At 45.5% G+C, this 19192-nt stretch overlaps 1 protein-coding gene across 16 annotated transcripts in view; it reads left to right on the top strand.

Moving 5' to 3' along the window:
- Positions 1-3651: 3651 nt before the first annotated feature.
- The window catches only part of PWWP3A (PWWP domain containing 3A, DNA repair factor), a 93741-nt gene continuing 78200 nt past the window's right edge, over positions 3652-19192 (top strand). For 5 of the 16 annotated variants that reach the window (XM_056516976.1, XM_056516967.1, XM_056517022.1 and 2 more), the window contains exons 1-2: positions 3982-4119; positions 10407-10497. In XM_056516976.1, the coding sequence (XP_056372951.1) occupies positions 10457-10497 (41 nt within the window). In that variant the 5' untranslated portion in view covers positions 3982-4119; positions 10407-10456. The other 11 variants (XM_056516996.1, XM_056516938.1, XM_056516986.1 and 8 more) reach the window with 9 other exon arrangements.

Raw genomic sequence — 19192 nt, 5'->3', positions numbered from 1 at the left:
AAAATATTTTTTTAAACACTTTTTGGGGGTGAAATAGGGAAAATGGGACAATTTACGTTTTTATTGGGGGGGAGGGGGTTTTTCACTTTTTTTATGTATTTATTTATTTTTTTACACTTTAATAGACCCTGTAGGGGACTATTTATAGCAATCATTCGATTGCTAATCCTGTTCAGTGCTATGTATAGGACAATACAACTCTATAGGAGAGCCGGAGCGCTGCCTTCGGCAATCTCCGGATCTGCCATAGCACTGTATTGAGGGGGGTGTCAACCGCTGCTTTGTGCAGTGTTCGACGAGCGCTCTTTGGCTAGCGAGCTGTGGCCCCGTATGGGAGATCGCAGGGGGCCCCAGTGGTTGGACCCTCGCGATCTGAAACTTATCCCCTAGCCATAGAATAGGATATACGCTTTTTCAGGACTGGACTACTCCTTTAACATCACACATACCTTTATGGTCCTTGCTTTGTGCAATGGGACACAGTTATACTGAAACATAAAAGGGCTGCTCCCAAACTTTTCCAACAAAGCTTTTACAGCATATAATGGTCTAAAATGTGCTGGTACAAAGATTTCTTGACTATAGCATTATCCCTCCTTCTCCAAGCTTTACAATTCACACCACACAGTCAGACTGGTAACATAACTGTGGAATTCTCCCAACTGAAAGTCATCCATCAGACTGCCAGATAGAAAAGCACGATTCCTTACTCCATAGAACATGTTTCTACTACTAGAAAGTGCTATAAGCAGTACTTTACCCCAGTCCATCCAACACTTGCCATTGTGCTTGGTGATGAAAGATATGCATGTTGGTAATGGAAACCCATGCCATGAAGCTCCCAGCACAGTTTTTGTGCTGACTGCAATGCCAGATGAGGTTTGGAACTCTGCAGCTAATATGCTAGAGCATTGGTGACTTCTACATGGAAGATCTGGGAGCTCTTTAAAATGACCCATTCTTTCACAAATGTTTTTAAAGGGGAGACTGCATTTGAAGGTGTTTCATTTTGTACACCAGCAGTTCAAGTCATTTCAGACCAACAAAAGAATTACAATTAGAGAGAGATCGGGTCGATTGTGGTACACAATACGCAATCTACCTTTTATCTTGCAGCTGCTGTTTGCAACATGTGGGACGCACCGTACAGCATTCCCGCATGTGCAAACATCGATTAAACATAAATTATTTTTATTGCATAGTGTCACACCACTTTTCTATTGTGCATAAAAGTCATGAACTACTTAGGTCTTCTTGAATAAATTATTTTTTTGTACAACAAAACCTAAATTGTATGCGCTTTATGGCAAATCCAGCATATTCTCTTTAGGCTTCTTTCACACTACAAAATTACTCCGTTTTAAAGATCCGTGCGAAGTTCCGTCTGAAAATCAGCTGTAAAACGGCAGTTAGAAATCCCATTATAGTCTATAGCAGTGGTTCTTAACCAGGATTCAATCGAACCCCAGGGGTTCGGCGAATTAGTCTTGTGGGTTTGGCGGAGGTCAAGACACACACCCGACTCATATGAATCGTGATGACACGCCCCGCTTGTCCATCATTGGCTGAAGGTGATCATGTCCCACCTAACAGATCTCAGAGTACTGTTTTACCCTACTGTGAAGGAAACCTCCTATCCTTTGTGGCTCCGCTCCTATGCGATCGCCTGCATGTGTCCCACGCTGGAACGCACCACTTCTGGCACGGCCTCCCGTGACACACTTCCGGTCCCGCGGCGTCTTAAACAGGCTCAGCCAGACGGTCCCTCTGACAAGCGGAAAGCATGAACGCACGGACGCCACGGGAACAGGTAGGCACACTGAACCACCACTGACTTCACTCAATGCCTGGCTAACTGTGTCTAGTACATAGTTAACCCTATCCTTACACTGAATCGCCACTGCCTGTATTCAATATTTGTTTATCTGTGCCTATAATCTTTTTTTAACCCTATCCCTATGCAGCTACCCCAATCATTTTATTTTTCCAATTAAGAAGGGTTTGGTGAATGTGCATATGAAACCGGTGGGGTTCAGTACCTCCAACAAGGTTAAGAACCACTGGTCTATAGGATTTTTCTAATAGTTGTATTAACCAGTTCTAGCCAGTTATTTTGTGAGAGAAGATCGTAACGGGAGAAATAGTGCATGCACTATTTCTCCTGTTACTATCTTCCGTCACAAAATAACGGCCTTTATTAATAAAGGGTTAAAACGGCTATTAGAAAAATCCCATAGACTATAATGGGATTTTCTAACTGCCGTTTTACAGCTGATTTTCAGACTGAACTTTGTATGGATCTTTAAAACGGAGTAATTTTGTAGTGTGAAAGGGGCCTTATTCTCTGTATAAGTACAACCACATTGATACTCAATTTATCAAGCTATTTTGCTTTACTACTTTTAAAACAGTTATGTGACCAGAAACTCTCCTTCCACCCACCAAACAGCAGTCATATGGTCACATCCTCTTTCCTGCGTCTTCCCCTTTTGAGGACGTTCCACTGCCCACATTATCATTCAGCATTATGAAAACCCTTTTAGAACCAGAAGAGCAGAGAAATAAGATGAAAAAACTCCAATAACCACCCGACTTTGCCGCCAACGCTTCAGTGTCTCCACCAGAGCTTCTGTGGTGATGCCGCATGTGACGCTGGAGCCCCTTCACTACTGACCTCAGTGGCCGCTTCCTGCATGTATACGCACATGACACGAGCTGCAATACATCCACAACGTATGGGACAATACTGTAGCAGTTTTTGGGGGGTTTATATAGCTGTGGCAGCACTAAAGAGTATCGCAATAACATTGAAGTAAATAGTCCCCTGTGTGAATAACCTCCTCCCCAATAAACAAAAAGGACCCCCCCCCAAAAAAAAAAATTAATACACATTTGCTACCACCATGTGTGAACTTTTAAAGACCTCATCCAAGCATTCCATGCAGTGAATGTAAGAATAAAAAAATATAAAAATAAAAAAAAGTGGTGCTGATTTTTTTTTTTTGTGTGTGGTCAGATCGCATGCCAGAAAAAAGGGGGGGGGGGGGAATAACCATGGAATAAAAGTCTACAAAGCATGTCTACAAATAAGCCCTTATATACAGTAGCGTATAGGGAGAACAGTAAAAGATAAACACGGGAATCATTACAATTGTACTGACCCACAGAATAAAATGTAAATCGTACTGACTAAAAAAAAAAAAAATATGTGTAATATATATATATATTTATATATATATATATATATATATATATACACACACACACATATCTATATACACTGCCCTATCCAAAGTTGCAAAATTGTATTTTCAATCCCCCCCTTCAAAAAAATAAAAAAATAAAAAAAGTAAAAAAAATTGTTGTGCCACACATTTTAGATCATTTAAACTGTGCAAAAGCCAAGCCCCAGATGGCTCTGTACATGAAAACATAAAAGCGAGAAGGAACAAAATGTCAAACTTAAAGCTGGTTGTGTTCTCAAGGGGTTAAATCTCATACAATCTTCTGATACAAAGTGACACAACCAGCCTATAACCCTGTGCACTTGGACTTCCTCAGAGGACACTTCCTACAGCCTTGTAAACCAAGCTCTTCCATGCAGCCTCCACAACATGTCACGTGTACAAATCACTTCACCAACAGCACGGCAACGAGAAAACTCCCGCCCGCGGAGAAAAGGCTCACATTCTGGCGGGAACTCCCAGCATTCCCCTTACCTCCACTTCTTAGACTCCGCCCACCTTCAGCGAGCCAATCACGAGGCGGTGAACCCGCTCCTATCTCATTGGGCCGTGAATGGTAGGTTGAATAGATAGAATAAGAAAACCACGCCCTGGCCTCGGGTCTTGCGGTGACGGGCGGGGCTTTATGTCGTCATTCGTAGGGCGGTGTCGGGCGATGTGTCTGGCGACCCTCAGCGAGCTGACAGCCAGTACGGTGCGTGTGTGCGGTATCCGCTCCCGTAGTCAGTATGTATTGGAGGTGTGTGTCGCGATCCGTCCGGTTGTACAGTTGCGCTGTTCTGTCAGCAGTTTCAGGGCTATGGCCGCTGTATTCTACTCACTAGCACTTTATACCCATGTGGATAAGCTATGACATCTAGGATCGTCCAGCCAGGTGCCTCAAGTGATTGGAACCTAGAGGTCACAAGTGATGGGGGGGATTATGGAGATGTGATCTAGTTCCTTCACAAGATCACTTCATGTAGTCCAGTGTTTCACAACCATGGTGCCTCCAGCTGTTGCAAAACTACAACTCCCAGCACGCCCGGACAGCCTTTGGCTGTCCGGGCATGCTGGGAGTTGTAGTTTTGCACCCTGGATGGTAAACACTGCTGTAGAGAAGTGATAGGAAACCTGGATCTAATCTATAATACTGTATAGAGCTGCTACTAGCTTCTTGGAGTAGTTATAGTTTTGTTTAAAAATATTATACTGGATCATTATTTAGGCCCTTTTCACATTTTGCGGTAAAGTTGCACTTAAGTTTGGGAAGTCACGGTAGAACGCAACGGTTATGGCATAAACAATATAAGGGCCATCACATACAGTGGTCCCTCAACATACGATGGTAATCCGTTCCAAATGGACCATCGTTTGTTGAAACCATCGTATGTTGAGGGATCCGTGCAATGTAAAGTATAGGACAGTGGTCTACAACCTGCGGGCCTCCAGATGTTGCAAAACTACAACACCCAGGATGCCCGGACAGCCGTTGGCTACTCCGGACCGTCACCGCTGCCCGGGATGTCGCCGTCCATCGCTGTCGAGCCGGAGCCCCGAGGACAGGTAAGTGATCGTCAGCGGACTACACGGGGCACCGTAAACGGCTATCCGGTGGCAGCTGAAGCAGTCTGCGCTGCCGGATAGCCGTTTATGCGATGGCCCCGACATACAAAAGCATCTTATGTTGATGCTACCTTCAACATACGATGGCCTCTGAGAGCCCATCGCATGTTGAAATTATTATATGTCGGGGCCATCGTAGGTCGGGGGGGTGGGGGGTCACTGTATATAACAAATTTGTTGACTAGCAGCTTAGTGAAGACAGTATAGTCTACCAGTGCATATTTTAAAGGGGTATTCCAGCCCCTTTGAATTTAGGGGATAAATGTCTGATCACTGGGGTTCCACCTCAGGGGCCCTCCATGCAATTTCCAGGATGGGGCCCCGTCTCTCGCTGCTGCATGGAACTGTGAGTCAGCATGCACGCGTTGCCTATAGAACCGCCAGAGATCCCCCTAGTGCTGTACCCCAAGTCTTCAGCCATCTGGGCTTTGCCGTTTGTTTCCGGAAGTGTGAAGCCCGTTATTTTAGGATCGCGAATAGCGGGAGAAAAAATAGAGAGCGTTCACACGGCCGTCTGTCCCCGTTTTCTTTATCCCCCGTTTTGTTTCCTTTTTTGCAGGTTGTAAACAGATTCAAAACGTTTAAAAAAAAATCCCATTCATGTCAATGGGATTTTTTTACAATCCAATCTGCACTCATTTCCAGTTTTTTTTTTGATGGCAGAAAAAACGGCACATGCACTATTTTGCCTTCCGTCCAAAAAACGGAAGAAAAAATGGATACAGTAAATTTACCATTAAAGTCTATGGAAAACGGATGAGCCTTTAATGTCCGTTTTTTCAATCCATTTTTTGATCCGTTTTTTACTTTTGAGCATGCTCAGAACAGAATTTTTTTTATTTTTTGTTTATTAACTGAACGAAAACGGATACAAATGGATAACATCCGTTTGCATCCGTTATTGTCCGTTTATTTTTTAAGTCCGTTTTTAATTTTGACGGGGGAAGAATGGAACGGGTCTAGACGGCCGTGTGAACGCAGCCTAGTGCTGCTTGCACAGTCTTTTTCTCCCGCTATTCTCTCTGAAAATAGCAGCGCCCGACGGACCCCATTGACTATAATGGGATCCATCGAGACCTGTTATTGCCCGTTATGACGGGGCATAACGGTAGTGTGATTCATCACATATACTGTAGATATTAGGATATGCCATCCATGGCTGTCTGACAGGGGCATGACCCCAGTTGATCACTAAATCAAGCAGGCAGAAAAGCTTCTATGGATCATAGTCAATGGCCGACCATAAGGCTAAGTTTACACTTGTTTTTTTTTCTTGTAAAAAAAAAATATATATAAATTCGCAAGAAAAAACGCCAACACATTTTCCTGGGTTATGGCGTTTTTCTGGCGTTTTTTGCCTTTGTGTGGAAACTGCATTTATGGCCCCTTTGGCAGTTTCCCTGCAGTAGGGATGGAAACAATTGTAGTTAACAAAACATTTTTTTTAGAACAAAATGTTAGTATATTTTTAAGCAGGGACCAATTTATGTGAGCGAGCAGAAACATAAAAATGTAGCCGACAATATAAAAAATGGATAAAGGGGCCATGTAATTGTAAAAATAATATATTTTTTAAATTCATTTTGTGAAACTTTTTATTAATAATGTATTTTAATTAGGTGTGTGTTTTTTACTTTAAAAAAAAAAACTTTATTCTCTTTATTTTATTCATTATTTAGGTACTATTACTTCCAGCATGGAACAGACTGTTTAATGCTGGGAGTAGTAGTACCTGTACTAATACACAGATCGCCCTGGGACACCCGTTGAAATCGTCCTTTATATTGCTGAGGTGCGAAGCGGCTCTCTACAGCGCTCCGCATCTCTGCTCTGTACTCCAGGCCGGAAATTCTCATCACTGATTCATATTTGCCGCTCAAAACAGTGATTGGCCGGATGGTGCAGAAGAGAGCCGCTCCACATCTCAGCAATCTAAAGGACGATCGCAATGGGTGTCAGGAGTGACACCCACTGTGATCTGTCCCTTACTACAGGTACTACTGCTCCCAACATGGAGCTGTAGTACCTGCATGAATACACAGACTGCAGCGAGTGTCACTCCTGACACCCGTTGCGATCCTCCTATATAATCTACAGAAGCCGGCAGCACGGCCACACTTCTCCACTTCCCTGCCTGGCACTGTAGTCTGTGATGTGAAGTTCTCTTCACATTACAGATTCGTATATGCCGCTGAGATTTGTGATTGGCTGGAACCATCCGGCCAATCACCACTCTGATAGGCAAATATGAATCTGAGATGTGAAGAGATCTTCACATCACAGAGGAGTACTTTGCCAGGCTGAGGAGCTGCAAAGTGCGGCCGTGCCACCGATCTCTGTAGATTATTTTTTTTGCACTTTCATTTTTTCCTCCTTACCTTTAAAAAATCATAACTCTATCAATTTTGCACCTAAACATACATATGATGGCTTATTTTTTGCACCACCAATTCTACTTTGAAATGACATCAGTCATTTTACCCAAAGTTTACGACGAAACAGAAAAAAAAATCATTGTTCGGAAAAAATTTAAGAAAAAACACCATTTTGTAACTTTTGGTGGCTTCCGTTTCTACGCAGTACAATTTTCGGTAAAAATTACACCCTATCTTTACCCTACGAAATTTTATTAAAAAAAGGTATCTCCATCGCTTTTGGATCTCTAAAGTCCAAAAAATAATAATAATCGCCTGCAAAAATGTCAAAGTTAAAACCCACATGGTGGTTTTCTTGGCGTTTTTTTTACTCCTATAGACTTCTATGGGAGAAAAACGCCACAATTTCAGGGAGAAAAACACCATAGGCTCAACATGCTGCGATTTTGCAAAACCGCCAAGAAGTTGAAAAAGAGTGAAAAAACACCAAAAGGATTAAAAAAAAAAACAAACTGAAAAAAGCAAAGTGGAAAAAGAGTTGTGTTTTTCCATTGATTTACAGCTAACATCTGGCTGCAGCATTTTTTGGCCCAAAAAAAGCCATGCGACACAATTGGCATTTTTCTTGGCGTTTAATGACGTTTAAAAAAAAGAAAAAAAAGTGGAATTCCAGCCATAGTGTTGCTCCAGGTGTGATGTGCAGCCAACTGCATGTTTCCTTCAGCATTTTACGCAGCTCATTAGAACTATGCCCATTGTGTGGGATATAGCAATAAACAAAAACCTCTACTTACCTCCAGTGCCCCCGCAGTGTGATCCTTTCTCTGAGCTGCAGTGTGCCAGTCATTCGCTGAGCAGCAGTATGACAAATCCCCCCCTGCCTTCCTCAGGGGTGTGAAATGTAATACAAAAAACTACTTTTCCACGGGACTAAAACGGAGCAAAATCTACTTGTCCCGGCCAATTTTCGCTTTTCCTCTCTCATTTTTTCCTCCTCACCCTATAGTAGCCATAACTACCTACTATAATGATACCTTTTCATTTTTCAATAACATATTCTCTGAACAAGGGACAAAAAAAAATAATATATATATATATATATATATATATATATATATATATATAATCGGTGAAGTGAAATTGAAATAGCAAAAAGATAATTTAGCAAATTTGGTGGTTTTCTTTTCTATGCCATTTACCTTGTGGTGGAGCTAACATGTTATTTTGATACTTTAGGTCGCCTCATTACAGCAATATCAGATTTGTATAGTTTCCGTCATGTTTTTCGAATGTTTTTAATTGCCATCTTTTGACCCCTATAGCTTTTTTTTTTTCTTTCCGCATACCAGACTGTATGAGGGCTTATTTTGCGCCATAATCTGTTTTTTTGTATCGGTACCATTTTGGTATTGATCTGACTTTTTAATCGCTTTTTTCTGGGATATTATAAAAATTGCAATTCTGTGGTTTGGTATATTTTTTTTTTTTACACTTACGTAATTTACTGTATGGGATGCATAATGTTATATTTTAATAGTTCGTACAATTATGCACGCAGCGATACTAAAAATTATTATTATTATGTTTACATGTTTTTATATAGGAAAAGGGGGTGATTTGAACTTTTAACATGGAAGGGGTTAATGTGTGTCTTTTAAACTTTTAAAACTTTTTTTTGTTTTGTTTTACACTTTATAAGACTTTTAATCGTTAGATTCCTCATACAAACCAATAGAGTTCTATTGAACTCCATTGATCTGTGTCCTTTGTGATCCATTGATAGAGCCAAGTCCAGCCAGGATCTATCAATGACAGAGCCACAGACACCAGGGAAGCAGAGGTAAGACCTCTGGCTACCTCTATAGTGGATCGCCCCTCCGCGATCACGCTGCGCCTGCCCTGCGCCTGGAACTGCATGTCCCGGGTGTCGGGCGATAGGAATTCCATATCTCTGCTTCCTCTTTGATGTAATGTTTGTTGAAATTGTAGTGACCAAATAAGTATTACTGATGCCATAACTAGCCTCTCTTTAACACCATCTTGTGGGGCTATTCTACCTTTAGTTAAAGGGGTACTCCGGTGAAAACCTTTTTTCTTTTAAATCAACTGGTGGCAGAAAGTTAAACATATTTGTAAATTACTTCTATTAAAAAATCTTAATCCTTCCTGTACTTATTAGCTACTGAATACTACAGAGGAAATTCTTTTCTTTTTGGAATGCTCTCTGATGACATCACGAGCACAGTGCTCTTTACTGATGTTATTATAATAATAATAACGCTTTATTTATTGTTAGTGGGATTTGAACCCAAGTCCCCAGCACTGCAAGGCAGCAGTGCTAACTACTGAGCCACCATGCTGCCCTTAGCGTACATCTGCTATGCATGGTTGCTAAAATGGACAGAGATGTCAGCAGAGAGCACTGTGCTCGTGATGTCATCAGTGTTCCAAAAAGAAAGGAATTTCCTCTGTAGCATTCAGCAGCTAATAAGTACTGGAAGGATTAAGATTTTTTAATTTAAGTAATTTACAAATATGTTTAACTTTCGGCCACCAGTTGATTTAAAAGAAAAAAGGTTTTCACCGGAGTACCCCTTTAAGTCATTGTGCAGGATAAGATAAAGATGTCTGCTTTCTTCCAGAAACCATAACACATTCTGCCAAGTGTGCACATGTATGAGGGGGGTCGGAAGAGATTGCTGTCAGATAGAGATGAGCGAAGTTACAGTAATTTGATTTGTCACAAACTACTCTGCTCGGCAGTTGCTGACTTTAGCCTGTATAAATGAGTTCAGCTTTCAGGTGCTCGGTGGGCTGGAGACTCTCTCCTAGGACAGTATCCACCTTTTCCAGCCCACCGGAGCACCTGAAAGCTGAACTCATTTATGCAGGCTGAAGTCAGCAACTGCCGAGCCGAGAAGTTTGTCACGAATCAAATTACTGTAAGTTCGCTCATCTCAGACAAACAAGCATTTGGTTTACAGATATATATAATATAATATATATGGCATGCTTTAGCTATGACCCCAGCCATTGCATCATGCTGTATGCACCATTTAGAGTACCGTGTAGGCACTGCCACCCACCATTGTTGTAAATGTACAGTGCAATGGGGGAAGAGATTAAAGGCATTCTATATACTAATACCTAACACTTTTTTTTATTTATTTATTTTTTAAAGATGTGACTGAAGCATAAAGCTCATAGAAGGAGTGGCATGTCTACCAGAGTATGTCTCTTGAATGTGGAATAATCATTTATTGCCAGCAAAGGTGGGTACCATTTTTTGTGTGTGCTGTCGCTCCGTTCCCCGCTGTCTGACGCTTTTGTGTTTGTTGGCGTGACTTCATATGCCCACTCATCCAATCAGCAGCCGCAGCAGTGTCTCACCTCAGCCTTACTGACTCAGCTGGCACATGACATCATGTTCCCAAATCGAGAAGTTTTCTTCAGACAACAACCTTGCGTATTCTGTGCTTCTGTACGTCTGGAAAAGGTCACAAGATATGTACTCCTTAATGTTGCCTCAAATATAATATAGCTTCTTTTTTTTTTTTTTTTGCATAATATTGTAGAAACTAGAGCTGCAACGATTAATCGATAAAATCGATTAAATTCGATAACAGCATTCGTTGTGGACGAATCCTGTTATTGAATAATCGCCCGATTCGTTGTCTGCAGCCAGGAGGTTGCTGTGGTCAGGCGTGAGTCCCGAAAATCCCTCAGCAGCCTCGGTGACGGTGAGTCACTGTGGAAATTGTATCGCCCGACGCCCGGGACATGCAGTTTCGGGTGCTGGGCAGGTGAATTCTTCAGGCAAGCAGGGCCAAATGCCTGAGGAATTCACATATAACGGGGCAATCGGTTTTGCCTTGTAACTAAACTCCTATAGGCTGCAGCTGTGCACTGCAGCCTATAGCGAGCCGCGCAGGACGACATCGTCACTCATCACGCGCATCTCCGTCCAGACCAAGGATGTGGTCCAGTACCAACAATGACCGCAAAGCCCCTGAGCCTGCCGGAGCACACATGTGGGCGGAGTGCAGGTAGCAGGGGATCAGAGAGGAGGGGAGGTTTGGTAATAATGTGGTGCAGGAGAGGGGAGGGGGTTGGGCTGAAATATCATGACATGGGGCATCAGAGGAGGGGTATAATGACACAGGGCATCAGAGGGGGGGGGGGAATATAATGAAAGAGGGGACATCAAAGGGGAGAGAATATAATGACACAGGGGGCATCAGAGGGGGAAATATAATGGCCCTACCTAATAAAGTGTGTCCAGTGCACACCGCTTTACCCATAGGGGTATGTGCAGAACATTGCACCCTTGTGCCTGTAGTACAAACACTAGGATGCAATTCTCTGCATATACCCCCATGGGTAAAGCAGTGTGTATGTAGTACATATACACTGCTATACACATGGTAGTATGTGTAGAGAATTGCGTCCTAGTGTTTGTAGTACTACAGACATGAGTCGGGTGCAATGCTCTGCAGTCTGCACATACCTCCATGTCTATAGGAGTGCTATATAAAAGAAAGTTAAAAAAAAAAAATTAAATAAACCGCTCCACCAATAAAAATTAGCTCCCCCTTTTCCTATTACTATACAAAAAAGTTTACATTTTTTTTTTTTTTACATATCTGATACTGCCGCATGGCTAACTGTCTGAATTATTAAAGTTAAATATTAGTAAATCATTAACAATTCATTTTAATAGTTCAGAAAGTTACCCATGCAGCAGTATCAAATTTACGCTGGTTTCTGTACAGGATTATTAATAATGACCCTGTATAGCAACCGACGTAAACATAAAAAAAAAAAAGAAAAGAAAAAACTCCAAAATTGCTTCTGTTTGGTCATATTACATGCTAGAAACTTTTAATATGGCCATTGTACATAATTTTTCAAGTAGAATCAGCTGAACCCCTTTTTTTGGCATTTTTAATTTTTTCCGATTAATCCATGAAATAATCGACAACTAATTTGATTATTAAAATAATAGCTGCAGCCCTAGTCCCAACTGTACTCTGATTTAACCATATTTATTGTTAAAGAAGTCATCCAGTATAAAAAACGTATCCCCTATCTGCAGAATAGGGAATAAGTGTAAGATCGCAGGGGATCCTGCCCGGCACCCCTGCTCTCCACATGAATGAAGGGTGTTGCCCACAGCATGAAGCTCTGAGTGGACAGATCAGGGGAGCAATTCCCTACAGCCTCCTTCCCCTTCAGACAACCAGCAGCAGAATATGTCCTTTATCATGTCCCCGATCTCTGTGCTCGCTCTGGCCTAGAGAGATCAGGGGAACAATACTCTACAGCCTCCACCCCTCCTTCCCCTTCAGATAACCAGCAGCAGAATATGTCCTTTATCATGTCCCCGATCTCTGTGCTCGCTCTGGCCTAGAGAGATCAGGGGAACAATACTCTACAGCCTCCACCCCTCCTTCCCCTTCAGATAACCAGCAGCAGAATATGTCCTTTATCATGTCCCCGATCTCTGTGCTCGCTCTGGCCTAGAGAGATCAGGGGAACAATACTCTACAGCCTCCACCCCTCCTTCCCCTTCAGATAACCAGCAGCAGAATATGTCCTTTATCATGTCCCCGATCTCTGTGCTCGCTCTGGCCTAGAGAGATCAGGGGAGCAATTCCCTACAGCCTCCACCCCTCCTTCCCCTTCAGACAACCAGCAGCAGAATATGTCCTTTATCATGTCCCCGATCTCTGTGCTCGCTCTGGCCTAGAGAGATCAGGGGAACAATACTCTACAGCCTCCACCCCTCCTTCCCCTTCAGACAACCAGCAGCAGAATATGTCCTTTATCATGTCCCCGATCTCTGTGCTCGCTCTGGCCTAGAGAGATCAAGGGAACAATACTCTACAGCCTCCACCCCTCCTTCCCCTTCAGATAACCAGCAGCAGAATATGTCCTTTATCATGTCCCCGATCTCTGTGCTCGCTCTGGCCTAGAGAGATCAAGGGAACAATACTCTACAGCCTCCACCCCTCCTTCCCCTTCAGATAACCAGCAGCAGAATATGTCCTTTATCATGTCCCCGATCTCTGTGCTCGCTCTGGCCTAGAGAGATCAAGGGAACAATACTCTACAGCCTCCACCCCTCCTTCCCCTTCAGACAACCAGCAGCAGGATATGTCCTTTATCATGTCCCCGATCTCTGTGCTCGCTCTGGCCTAGAGAGATCAGGGGAACAATACTCTACAGCCTCCACCCCTACTTCCCCTTCAGATAACCAGCAGCAGAATATGTCCTTTATCATGTCCCCGATCTCTGTGCTCGCTCTGGCCTAGAGAGATCAAGGGAACAATACTCTACAGCCTCCACCCCTCCTTCCCCTTCAGACAACCAGCAGCAGGATATGTCCTTTATCATGTCCCCGATCTCTGTGCTCGCTCTGGCCTAGAGAGATCAGGGGAACAATACTCTACAGCCTCCACCCCTACTTCCCCTTCAGATAACCAGCAGCAGGATATGTCCTTTATCATGTCCCCGATCTCTGTGCTCGCTCTGGCCTAGAGAGATCAAGGGAACAATACTCTACAGCCTCCACCCCTCCTTCCCCTTCAGATAACCAGCAGCAGAATATGTCCTTTATCATGTCCCCGATCTCTGTGCTCGCTCTGGCCTAGAGAGATCAGGGGAACAATACTCTACAGCCTCCACCCCTCCTTCCCCTTCAGACAACCAGCAGCAGAATATGTCCTTTATCATGTCCCCGATCTCTGTGCTCGCTCTGGCCTAGAGAGATCAAGGGAACAATACTCTACAGCCTCCACCCCTCCTTCCCCTTCAGACAACCAGCAGCAGAATATGTCCTTTATCATGTCCCCGATCTCTGTGCTCGCTCTGGCCTAGAGAGATCAAGGGAACAATACTCTACAGCCTCCACCCCTCCTTCCCCTTCAGATAACCAGCAGCAGAATATGTCCTTTATCATGTCCCCGATCTCTGTGCTCGCTCTGGCCTAGAGAGATCAAGGGAACAATACTCTACAGCCTCCACCCCTCCTTCCCCTTCAGATAACCAGCAGCAGAATATGTCCTTTATCATGTCCCCGATTTCTGTGCTCGCTCTGGCCTAGAGAGATCAGGGGAGCAATTCCCTACAGCCTCCACCCCTCCTTCCCCTTCAGACAACCAGCAGCAGGATATGTCCTTTATCATGTCCCCGATCTCTGTGCTCGCTCTGACCTAGAGAGATCAGGGGAACAATACTCTACAGCCTCCACCCCTCCTTCCCCTTCAGACAACCAGCAGCAGAATATGTCCTTTATCATGTCCCCGATCTCTGTGCTCGCTCTGGCCTAGAGAGATCAAGGGAACAATACTCTACAGCCTCCACCCCTCCTTCCCCTTCAGACAACCAGCAGCAGAATATGTCCTTTATCATGTCCCCGATCTCTGTGCTCGCTCTGGCCTAGAGAGATCAAGGGAACAATACTCTACAGCCTCCACCCCTCCTTCCCCTTCAGATAACCAGCAGCAGAATATGTCCTTTATCATGTCCCCGATCTCTGTGCTCGCTCTGGCCTAGAGAGATCAAGGGAACAATACTCTACAGCCTCCACCCCTCCTTCCCCTTCAGATAACCAGCAGCAGAATATGTCCTTTATCATGTCCCCGATCTCTGTGCTCGCTCTGGCCTAGAGAGATCAAGGGAACAATACTCTACAGCCTCCACCCCTCCTTCCCCTTCAGATAACCAGCAGCAGAATATGTCCTTTATCATGTCCCCGATCTCTGTGCTCGCTCTGGCCTAGAGAGATCAAGGGAACAATACTCTACAGCCTCCACCCCTCCTTCCCCTTCAGACAACCAGCAGCAGAATATGTCCTTTATCATGTCCCCGATCTCTGTGCTCGCTCTGGCCTAGAGAGATCAAGGGAACAATACTCTACAGCCTCCACCCCTCCTTCCCCTTCAGATAACCAGCAGCAGAATATGTCCTTTATCATGTCCCCGATCTCTGTGCTCGCTCTGGCCTAGAGAGATCAAGGGAACAATACTCTACAGCCTCCACCCCTCCTTCCCCTTCAGATAACCAGCAGCAGAATATGTCCTTTATCATGTCCCCGATCTCTGTGCTCGCTCTGGCCTAGAGAGATCAGGGGAGCAATTCCCTACAGCCTCCACCCCTCCTTCCCCTTCAGACAACCAGCAGCAGGATATGTCCTTTATCATGTCCCCGATCTCTGTGCTCGCTCTGGCCTAGAGAGATCAAGGGAACAATACTCTACAGCCTCCACCCCTCCTTCCCCTTCAGATAACCAGCAGCAGAATATGTCCTTTATCATGTCCCCGATCTCTGTGCTCGCTCTGGCCTAGAGAGATCAAGGGAACAATACTCTACAGCCTCCACCCCTCCTTCCCCTTCAGATAACCAGCAGCAGAATATGTCCTTTATCATGTCCCCGATCTCTGTGCTCGCTCTGGCCTAGAGAGATCAGGGGAACAATACTCTACAGCCTCCACCCCTCCTTCCCCTTCAGACAACCAGCAGCAGAATATGTCCTTTATCATGTCCCCGATCTCTGTGCTCGCTCTGGCCTAGAGAGATCAAGGGAACAATACTCTACAGCCTCCACCCCTCCTTCCCCTTCAGACAACCAGCAGCAGAATATGTCCTTTATCATGTCCCCGATCTCTGTGCTCGCTCTGGCCTAGAGAGATCAAGGGAACAATACTCTACAGCCTCCACCCCTCCTTCCCCTTCAGATAACCAGCAGCAGAATATGTCCTTTATCATGTCCCCGATCTCTGTGCTCGCTCTGGCTTAGAGAGATCAGGGGAACAATACTCTACAGCCTCCACCCCTCCTTCCCCTTCAGATAACCAGCAGCAGAATATGTCCTTTATCATGTCCCCGATCTCTGTGCTCGCTCTGGCCTAGAGAGATCAAGGGAACAATACTCTACAGCCTCCACCCCTCCTTCCCCTTCAGATAACCAGCAGCAGAATATGTCCTTTATCATGTCCCCGATCTCTGTGCTCGCTCTGGCCTAGAGAGATCAGGGGAACAATACTCTACAGCCTCCACCCCTCCTTCCCCTTCAGACAACCAGCAGCAGAATATGTCCTTTATCATGTCCCCGATCTCTGTGCTCGCTCTGGCCTAGAGAGATCAGGGGAACAATACTCTACAGCCTCCACCCCTCCTTCCCCTTCAGACAACCAGCAGCAGAATATGTCCTTTATCATGTCCCCGATCTCTGTGCTCGCTCTGGCCTAGAGAGATCAAGGGAACAATTCCCTACAGCCTCCACCCCTCCTTCCCCTTCAGACAACCAGCAGCAGAATATGTCCTTTATCATGTCCCCGATCTCTGTGCTCGCTCTGGCCTAGAGAGATCAGGGGAACAATACTCTACAGCCTCCACCCCTCCTTCCCCTTCAGATAACCAGCAGCAGAATATGTCCTTTATCATGTCCCCGATCTCTGTGCTCGCTCTGGCCTAGAGAGATCAGGGGAACAATACTCTACAGCCTCCACCCCTCCTTCCCCTTCAGACAACCAGCAGCAGAATATGTCCTTTATCATGTCCCCGATCTCTGTGCTCGCTCTGGCCTAGAGAGATCAAGGGAACAATTCCCTACAGCCTCCACCCCTCCTTCCCCTTCAGACAACCAGCAGCAGAATATGTCCTTTATCATGTCCCCGATCTCTGTGCTCGCTCTGGCCTAGAGAGATCAAGGGAACAATACTCTACAGCCTCCACCCCTCCTTCCCCTTCAGACAACCAGCAGCAGAATATGTCCTTTATCATGTCCCCGATCTCTGTGCTCGCTCTGGCCTAGAGAGATCAAGGGAACAATACTCTACAGCCTCCACCCCTCCTTCCCCTTCAGATAACCAGCAGCAGAATATGTCCTTTATAATGTCCCCGATCTCTGTGCTCGCTCTGGCCTAGAGAGATCAAGGGAACAATACTCTACAGCCTCCACCCCTCCTTCCCCTTCAGATAACCAGCAGCAGAATATGTCCTTTATCATGTCCCCGATCTCTGTGCTCGCTCTGGCCTAGAGAGATCAAGGGAACAATACTCTACAGCCTCCACCCCTCCTTCCCCTTCAGATAACCAGCAGCAGAATATGTCCTTTATCATGTCCCCGATCTCTGTGCTCGCTCTGGCCTAGAGAGATCAGGGGAGCAATTCCCTACAGCCTCCACCCCTCCTTCCCCTTCAGACAACCAGCAGCAGGATATGTCCTTTATCATGTCCCCGATCTCTGTGCTCGCTCTGGCCTAGAGAGATCAGGGGAACAATACTCTACAGCCTCCACCCCTCCTTCCCCTTCAGACAACCAGCAGCAGAATATGTCCTTTATCATGTCCCCGATCTCTGTGCTCGCTCTGGCCTAGAGAGATCAAGGGAACAATACTCTACAGCCTCCACCCCTCCTTCCCCTTCAGACAACCAGCAGCAGAATATGTCCTTTATCATGTCCCCGATCTCTGTGCTCGCTCTGGCCTAGAGAGATCAAGGGAACAATACTCTACAGCCTCCACCCCTCCTTCCCCTTCAGATAACCAGCAGCAGAATATGTCCTTTATCATGTCCCCGATCTCTGTGCTCGCTCTGGCCTAGAGAGATCAAGGGAACAATACTCTACAGCCTCCACCCCTCCTTCCCCTTCAGATAACCAGCAGCAGAATATGTCCTTTATCATGTCCCCGATCTCTGTGCTCGCTCTGGCCTAGAGAGATCAAGGGAACAATACTCTACAGCCTCCACCCCTCCTTCCCCTTCAGATAACCAGCAGCAGAATATGTCCTTTATCATGTCCCCGATCTCTGTGCTCGCTCTGGCCTAGAGAGATCAGGGGAGCAATTCCCTACAGCCTCCACCCCTCCTTCCCCTTCAGACAACCAGCAGCAGGATATGTCCTTTATCATGTCCCCGATCTCTGTGCTCGCTCTGGCCTAGAGAGATCAAGGGAACAATACTCTACAGCCTCCACCCCTCCTTCCCCTTCAGACAACCAGCAGCAGAATATGTCCTTTATCATGTCCCCGATCTCTGTGCTCGCTCTGGCCTAGAGAGATCAGGGGAACAATACTCTACAGCCTCCACCCCTCCTTCCCCTTCAGACAACCAGCAGCAGGATATGTCCTTTATCATGTCCCCGATCTCTGTGCTCGCTCTGGCCTAGAGAGATCAAGGGAACAATACTCTACAGCCTCCACCCCTCCTTCCCCTTCAGATAACCAGCAGCAGAATATGTCCTTTATCATGTCCCAGATCTCTGTGCTCGCTCTGGCCTAGAGAGATCAGGGGAGCAATTCCCTACAGCCTCCACCCCTCCTTCCCCTTCAGACAACCAGCAGCAGGATATGTCCTTTATCATGTCCCCGATCTCTGTGCTCGCTCTGGCCTAGAGAGATCAGGGGAACAATACTCAACAGCCTCCACCCCTCCTTCCCCTTCAGATAACCAGCAGCAGAATATGTCCTTTATCATGTCCCCGATCTCTGTGCTCGCTCTGGCCTAGAGAGATCAAGGGAACAATACTCTACAGCCTCCACCCCTCCTTCCCCTTCAGATAACCAGCAGCAGAATATGTCCTTTATCATGTCCCCGATCTCTGTGCTCGCTCTGGCCTAGAGAGATCAAGGGAACAATACTCTACAGCCTCCACCCCTCCTTCCCCTTCAGACAACCAGCAGCAGAATATGTCCTTTATCATGTCCCCGATCTCTGTGCTCGCTCTGGCCTAGAGAGATCAAGGGAACAATACTCTACAGCCTCCACCCCTCCTTCCCCTTCAGATAACCAGCAGCAGAATATGTCCTTTATCATGTCCCCGATCTCTGTGCTCGCTCTGGCCTAGAGAGATCAAGGGAACAATACTCTACAGCCTCCACCCCTCCTTCCCCTTCAGACAACCAGCAGCAGGATATGTCCTTTATCATGTCCCCGATCTCTGTGCTCGCTCTGGCCTAGAGA

Source organism: Hyla sarda, chromosome 1, assembly GCF_029499605.1.
Source record: "Hyla sarda isolate aHylSar1 chromosome 1, aHylSar1.hap1, whole genome shotgun sequence".
In the NCBI taxonomy this organism is placed as follows: domain Eukaryota; kingdom Metazoa; phylum Chordata; class Amphibia; order Anura; family Hylidae; genus Hyla; species Hyla sarda.
The sequence above is the reverse complement of the archived record's forward strand: the minus strand, read 5'-3'. Positions and strand labels throughout refer to the sequence as shown.